Source organism: Myxine glutinosa, chromosome 5 (assembly GCF_964187855.1).
Source record: "Myxine glutinosa chromosome 5, kmMyxGlut1.1, whole genome shotgun sequence".
Classification (NCBI taxonomy): Eukaryota; Metazoa; Chordata; class Myxini; order Myxiniformes; family Myxinidae; genus Myxine; species Myxine glutinosa.
This window is the reverse complement of record NC_136265.1, coordinates 171,011,218-171,019,838: the sequence shown is the minus strand read 5'-3', so window position 1 is coordinate 171,019,838 and position 8,621 is coordinate 171,011,218. Positions and strand designations below refer to the sequence as shown.

At 37.3% G+C, this 8,621-nt stretch overlaps 1 protein-coding gene across 1 annotated transcript in view; it reads right to left on the bottom strand.

Annotated features, from left to right (window-relative positions):
* LOC137426745 (uncharacterized) overlaps positions 1–8,222 on the bottom strand; it is an 89,944-nt gene extending 81,722 nt beyond the window's left edge. The window contains exon 1 of the mRNA XM_068115574.2: positions 7,989–8,222. Coding sequence (XP_067971675.2) covers positions 7,989–8,062 — 74 coding nt within the window. The 5' untranslated portion in view covers positions 8,063–8,222. The remainder of the gene's footprint in view (positions 1–7,988) is intronic.
* Between the last annotated feature and the right edge of the window lie 399 nt (positions 8,223–8,621).

Sequence of the window (8,621 nt, the reverse complement as noted above, 5' to 3'; positions counted from 1 at the left end):
CAGTGGAAGCGAGGCTGGAGAGGAGTCGGTAGAAGACAGAAAGACCACCAACCTACCCGTGGTGAGCGAGTGAAAGGCCCTCAGAATCAGCTTCATCACGAGAGATACCAATGATTCTCAATGCTTTGGATTCATCAGCATGAAGCCGATCCAGGTGTGAGGCAGGTGCACCAGCCCAGAGGGGAGAGCAGTATTCCATTGAGCTGCGAATGAAAGCTTTGTAAGTGGGGAGGAGCTGAGCAGTGCCCAGAAAGGACTTCACATGACGGAGGATTCCCAGTCGGCGACAAACTTTGGAGGCCAGCTTGGAAATGTGGTTTTCCCAAGAAAGATAATAGTAGATAGTGAGACCCAAAATCTTGAGTGAAAAAACTTCTTGGAGAGGATTATTCAGAAAGTGGATGGGAGGGTTTTCCAGACGGTCTTTTCGGAGAGACAAAGTGAGAGTGTGAGATTTGTCAGGATTGAAAGACATGTTCCACTTGTTTGTCCAGTTTGTGATTTCTTCCAGGTCTGCAGAGAGCAAAGAGGCTGCAACCTGCCAATCTGAGGGTTGAGATATGGAACGGCAGAGTGTGGAGTCATCAGGAAAGAGATAGAGAGGATTTTCCAGAGAGTCGGAGAGATCATTAACGAAGACCAGAAAAAGCACATGGCCCAGAACACTACCTTGGGGAACTCCAGCCAGAACAGGAAGGGACGATGAGAGAAATCCATTCAGGGCAACACGTTGACTACGACTAGAGAGGAAGTCCGCAAGGCAAGCGTGGAGATTTCCATGGATACCATAGGAGGAGAGTTTGGTGAGCAGGGTGGGGTGCCAGACCATATCGTAGGCATGAGATATGTCGAGGGAGACAGCTCTGATTTCCTGTTTGGTGTTGAGGACCTCCATTCATTGTTGAGACAGCAGAAGCAGCATGTCCAGAGTAGAATGACCTGGTCTGAATCCAAATTGATGATCAGAGATCAAGCCAATGGAGAAGAGGATGGATTTAATATCAGAAGTAATGATGGATTCCCATGACCTTGCTGATGATTGGGAGCAGGTTGATTGGTCTATAGCTGCAAGGATCTGCTTTTGCACCATTTGTAAAGCAGTAATGTTGGTTGTTTTCCAAGCAGATGGCAGATGTCTTTGATCAAAAGAGAGGGTGAAGAGAACAGAGAGAGGGTGTGAAAGAGCAGCAGAGCAGGATTTTAGGACCTGTGGGCTGAGTCGGGGTTTGACAGAAACTTCTCCACCTTGTCAGGAGAGAAGGACACAGAGTCCAGGAGCAGCTGTGTTCGACTGGGTAAGGTTGGTACAGAGAGCGATGGCTTTCCCTAATTATGGAGCTCACTTCAGTCTTGGGAACTTTCAACACTCTAGAAATTGTTTTATACCCTTCCCCAGATCTATGCCTCCTCACAATTCCATCTCGGAGTTCTACCGACAGTTTCTTGGACTTCATGGAGTTTCTGCTCTGACATGCACTGTCAACTCTGGGACTTTATATAGAAAGGTGTGTTCCTTTCTAAATCAGGTCCGATCAATTGAATTGGCCACAGGTGGACTCCAATGAAGTTGTAAAGGCATCTCAAGGATGATCATAGGAAATTGGATGCACCTGATCTCAATTTGGAACGTCATAGGAAATGGGTTGAATAGTTATTGACTCAAGGCATTTAAACTTTTCATTTTTAATTACCTTGTAAAAAAATTCGAAAAGAAAATTCCACTTTGACATTATGGGGTATTTATGTGTAGATCAGTGACAATTTTTATTTAATTTAATCCATTTTAAATTCAGGCTGTAACACAAAAAAGTGATAATATTCAAGGGTTGTGAATACTTTCTGAAGGCATTGTAAAACCTTCCCGGGTACACCCCAGGTATAACCATCAAATTTCATCTCATTTTGTCCAGCAGTGTAGCAGTGCACACAAGTCAAAAACACACACACAAACACACACATACACATATACACACACAGTCACGAACCTAATTATATATTGTAGGATGAATAATTATTTTGTACATGTAGGTAGGTTGTCCATCCATGAAGGCAACTTTAATTGTAATTCCATTTACAATGAGGGTGTATGAAATAATGAGATGTCATATTATTGGGTGTATTAATGGAGTAAATTAAAGGGGCATGGCTGGGAGGGGCATTGATGTATGCAACCGACTTCATCACTTTGTGAAGCATAATTCTGCAATGCAGCACTTTAACATTCTCCATATATTGTCAAGCATGTTCATAGTAGCAGTGTGCAACAGCAAATAAACAATCTATCGAATCGACCACTTACACTATGTCAGTCATTCTAACTACGAGGGGGTTCAAAACTTCTCGGAACAAGATTATAATAGTCCAAGAAAGTAAATTTTTTAATCAACACATAAATATATATAAGTATGTTTTTTCTAACTTTTCTTACACAGTATGTGGATTTTTTTTCACCTTTTCCGAGTATATACATGTTGAACTCCCATATCAGACATCCCTGCATGTCTACCTAATGTACTTCTACTTAAACTGTGATTATAATAATTCCAAAGTTATCAGAGATTTATTTGACATGCCATTAACAGCAAGCATCTATCTGGATTGTTTGTGAGAGACTTCATTTTTGGCAAAAACTGGGAAATAATTGCTGTAGTTGGAAATAGCAAATTGTTTTACAGAGTTTTTGTAACTCCATCAAATTTTCGGCCCATAATAAAGTTCTGTTTCTCTTCTTATTGACAATAGAGGTGCTCCTGTTGGTCATCGAGTCCAAGGCTGTCAGTGTTGGTGACATCTCCTGGCAGGAAGACAAATCCCTCGGTCTTGCTTCTCACCCATCACTGCCAGGTTGGTGGAGTGTCAGTTTTGCATCACCTCACTTCTCATCCCTTTCTCTTCCTACCCTCTCATACATCCATCATCCCCCAGCCCATCGTGGTCACACACGTACTTACAGTATCCCACACCTAGTTACCTTCCCCAATTCTTAGCTGAAAGCTGATCTGCATTCCTTCATCCCACAATTATCTCAACTCTGGAACTGACTGCCTGTGACTCATGCCACTCCCTCCAGTCTTTCAGGAATGCTGCCTATTGTCACGTCATACTTTGTCCCTTGACCCCGCCTGCTCATTGCCAACTGATACATTCTCCCATACCCATGTCTACCCCCTACTAACTCTTGGTTCCAGATCAAATCAACATGGAAATAAAGACAACAAAAGCTGTTCATATCGTTGTTATCTCCCTTTTGCTTTCACGTGAAGAACATTGTTTAGCTTGAAATATAAGTTTTATACAATGTCATGCCATGTTTATACTTCCTTTTCTAATTTGGTTAGTATGAAATAAAAGTTTTATACAATGCCATGGCATTTATATACTTCCTTTACTCAATTGTTTAGTTTGAAATAAAAGTTTTATACAATGTCATGTGTTATGGATTCGTCACTTCCGTTGTTGTGGTTTTCATCCACTGTAAACATTTTTTATTCCATGTACTATTATTGTTGTCGTTTAAGGGAAATAGAGCTTACTATTTTCAAAAGGTAAAAAAGTTAATGTTTTAAATGAAACCGGAACCGGACGACGACGAAGAGGAAGAAGAGGAAGAGAAGGCGGCGCGAGTAAGTCAGACAAGAAGCCGAGCTGCTTCAAGGTCCTGAGCCAACGATTGGTGAATGAGAGTCACGAGTGAACTTTGGGTTTCCCAGGAAAGGGATTCCTACGACAGAGTTGTTATCGCTGTGACAGATCAACCTGCGTGTCAGGTTTTGCGGTTGATTCCGAGGAGAATCATCGTAGTGCCGTTACGCCTCGAGAACAGGCCGTCGGCCATTTTGCCTTGCGCGCTTTGCGCATCGCTCAAGGTTTTTCACTTCGCTTCAACCATTCTCACCGCATTCAGAGGTTCATCTGGTGTGTGTGTACAACGTGGCTTTTGAGTGGGAAATCTGCGGTTCACTGAGTGGGAGCCATGGAACGTCCACACCCGAGGGTGTGATTTCCCAGTCGCCTTGAGGGCACCTTTGTGCAGCTTTGGCCGCGTGACTGTGACTGTCATCCGAACGGGATTCTGGTCTCAATTGGACATCTTTCTGACGATCACTGGAGCAGATCGACTTTGGCTTGATGCCGGAATAGAGATATTGGGGAATGTTCTTCTTTTCGCTCACTTGGAGCACAGTGAGTTATATTGTACGAACCTGATGGTACCATCATAGGAAATATATATTGGTTGTACAATTGATTACTATTGTTGTTGTACTGTTATTCTTGTGTGATCTTAATACAATACTTGTTTGTTGGTAACAATTGGTGTGGTTTCACCATTGATCTTTGACATACAGAATCACACATCTTTCTGCCGTGACTCCTCTCGGGGCTCGGAGGTACACCGTGACCGGGGTTTCGGGAGGAGCACGTAACACATGGCATTTATATACTTCCTTTCCTCAATTGTTTATTTTGAAATAAAAGTTTTATACAATGTCATGGCATTTATATACTTCCTTTACTCGATTGTTTAGTTTGAAATAAAAGTTTTGTACAATGTCATGCCATTTTTATACTTCCTTTTCTCGATTGTTTAGTTTGCAATAAAAGTTTTATACAATGTCATGGCATTTATATACTTCCTTTACTCGATTGTTTAGTTTGAAATAAAAGTTTTATACAATGTCATGGCATTTATATACTTCCTTTACTCGACTGTTTAGTTTTAAATAAAAGTTTTATATCATCTCATTGCATTTATATACCGGTACTTCCTTTACTCAATTGTTTAGTTTGAAATAAAAGTTTTGTACAATGTCATGCCATTTTTATACTTCCTTTTCTCGATTGTTTAGTTTGCAATAAAAGTTTTATACAATGTCATGGCATTTATATACTTCCTTTACTCGATTGTTTAGTTTGAAATAAAAGTTTTATACAATGTCATGCCATTTATATACCGGTACTTCCTTTACTCAATTGTTTAGTTTGAAATAAAAGTTTTATACAATGTCATGGCATTTATATACTTCCTTTACTAAATTGTTTAGTTTGAAATAAAAGTTTTATACAATGTCATTGCATTTATATACTTCCTTTACTCGATTGTTTAGTTTGAAATAAAAGTTTTATACAATGTCATGCCATTTTTATACTTCCTTTACTAAACTATTTAGTTTCAAATAAAAGTTTTATACAATATCATGCCATTTTTATACTTCCTTTACTAAATTGTTTAGTTTCAAATAAAAGTTTTATACAATGTCATGCCATTTATATACTTCCTTTACCTAATTGTTTAGTTTCAAATAAAAGTTTTATACAATGTCATGCCATTTATATACTTCCTTTACTAAACTATTTAGTTTCAAATAAAAGTTTTATACAATGTCATGCCATTTTTATACTTCCTTTACTAAACTATTTAGTTTCAAATAAAAGTTTTATACAATGTCATGCCATTTTTATACTTCCTTTACTAAATTGTTTAGTTTGAAATAAAAGTTTTATTCAATGTCATGCCATTTTTATACTTCCTTTACTAAATTGTTTCGTTTCAAATAAAAGTTTTATACAATGTCATGCCATTTTTATACTTCCTTTACTAAACTATTTAGTTTCAAATAAAAGTTTTATACAATGTCATGCCATTTTTATACTTCCTTTACTAAACTATTTAGTTTCAAATAAAAGTTTTATACAATGTCATGCCATTTTTATACTTCCTTTACTAAACTATTTAGTTTCAAATAAAAGTTTTATACAATGTCATGCCATTTTTATACTTCCTTTACTAAATTGTTTAGTTTGAAATAAAAGTTTTATTCAATGTCATGCCATTTTTATACTTCCTTTATTAAACTATTTAGTTTCAAATAAAAGTTTTACACAATGTCATGGCATTTATATACTTGCTTTACTAAATTGTTTAGTTTGAAATAAAAGTTTTATACAATGTCATGCCATTTTTATACTTCCTTTACTAAATTGTTTAGTTTCAAATAAAAGTTTTATTCAATGTCATGCCATTTTTATACTTCCTTTATTAAACTATTTAGTTTCAAATAAAAGTTTTACACAATGTCATGGCATTTATATACTTGCTTTACTAAATTGTTTAGTTTTAAATAAAAGTTTTATATAATGTCATGGCATTTATATACTTCCTTTACTAAACTATTTAGTTTCAAATAAAAGTTTTGTACAATGTCATGGCATTTACTTAAGTACTTCCTTTACTAAAATAAACTTTGATCGTGTAATATGAATCAAATTTACAAAAACTTGTTAAGAAGGTGAGTATTTGAATCATGTTTGTGTTGATTACTTATTTGTACTGTGGGCATGAACAGTTTTTATTTTAAATGATGAGAAATAACAACAGGTATGCATATGTACACTGATGCTCAAAGTTAATTATCTTCACCAACAATAAACACAACAAAGTAAAGTTAAAGTTTACAGTATATAGGTTGTTCAATACAATTTGCTGGGAATTGTGCTGTAGTATTACGAAGAAGAAAATCATCTCTATATCGATCTCTCTCTATATCTCTATCTCTATCTCTGTCTGTCTCTCTCTCTCTCTCTCTCTCTCTCTCTCTCTCTCTCTCTCTCTCTCTCTCTCTCTCTCTCTCTCTCTCTCTCTCTCTTGTACCATACCCTTCACAGAGCGTCGGTGCTACCGAAGCAGCTTCCTGATCAAGGGTTATACTCCTACAACTTTAATTAATACCATATGGTATACACAATTTCTCTAATAGTTTATACAGCCTCTTTAAGTACTACTACACAACCTCTTTAACAGCCGCACTTATTCCCACTTTGTGGGTCGCCTGGGGAGAAAGGTTTTGGTCCAAGGCTTTCACAGACCAGCTGGCCAAGCCTGATGTTCGACTGGAGGTGATTTGGCTTTGTAAGTTGTTCAGGGTGTCAGCGATACCTCGCCTAGTCTTTCCAAACGACATGCACTGTGGGATCTTTAACATCAACCACCACGAGCTAATGATAGCAGTTGGAACGCCCGGCTGAATGTCCAGCACAAATCCGATGTGTATAATCGAGTAGGAAATAGAACCCAGACCACGTAGCTCAAAGGTGCTCTGCCTCTGCACCATCCTGTTGGACATTCTTTCGATGAAAAAAAGATAAATTTAGTTTTCCAACATTCCCATTATGATCTGAATCTTTTCAATATTAGTTGTATAACTTTTCCAACATTCCCATTATGATCCGAATCTTTCCAATATTAGTTGTATAACTTTTCCAACATTCCCATTATGATCCGAATCTTTCCAATATTAGTTGTATAACTTTCCAACATTCCCATTATTATCTGAATCTTTCCAATATTAGTTGTATAACTTTTCCAACATTCCCATTAGGATCCGAATCTTTCCAATATTAGTTGTATAACTTTTCCAACATTCCCATTATGATCCGAATCTTTCCAATATTAGTTGTATAACTTTTCCAACATTCCCATTATGATCTGAATCTTTCCAATATTAGTTGTATAACTTTTCCAACATTCCGATTATGATCCGAATCTTTCCAATTTTAGTTGTATAACTTTCCAACATTCCCATTATGATCTGAATCTTTCCAATATTAGTTGTATAACTTTCCCAACATTCCGATTATGATCCGAATCTTTCCAATTTTAGTTGTATAACTTTCCAACATTCCCATTATGATCTGAATCTTTCCAATATTAGTTGTATAACTTTTCCAACATTCCCATTATGATCCGAATCTTTTCAATATTAGTTGTATAACTTTTCCAACATTCCCATTATGATCCGAATCTTTTCAATATTAGCTGTATAAATTTGCCAACATTCCCATTATGATCTGAATCTTAGTTGTATTACTATCGATCTTATAATTACGTGTAAATGTTCAGTTTTGTGCGCAGAGTTGCTGAAAATGTATTATTTATTTTAACTTGGATTATTCAACCATAAATTATGAATATTTTGAACGAAATTACTTACTTCTTGACCTTGATAACTGGTGCATGCTCACTGGTCTTATCCCCATCCCGTTTGGCCTTCCGGTGACGAAACATCTTGCCATGCGCACCACCGGCGCAGTCTTCGATCCCCCGTGTGGAGGGAAGTGATGACAAACGCAGAAGAAAATGACGTTTTAAATGAAAACTGCTACGTAAAACAAGGTCGAGCGCAGCTCCTTTACCTGGTTCACCAAGTTCGGGGCGTGCCTGCAGTGTGTGCACCTGCTCTTAAAGGGAGAATGTTTGCCTTGGGCTAGGGGAGTTACCCGAGATACACCTATGTGTGTGTGTGTGTGTGTGTGTGTATGTATGTGTGTTGTGTGTGTTTATGTATATATATGTGTGTGTGTGTGTGTGTGTGTGTGTGTACATGTGTGTGTGTATGTGTGTATGTATGTATGTATGTGTGTGTGTGTGTGTGTGTGTGTGTATATATATATATATATGCGTGTGTATATATGTGTGTTTGTGTGTGTGTGTGTGTTTGTTTGTTTGTTTGTTTGTTTGTTTGTGTGTGTGTGTGTGTGTGTGTGTGTGTGTATGTATATATATGTGGATATGTGTGTGTATGTGTGTGTATGTATGTGTGTATGGATGTGTGTGTGTGTGTGTG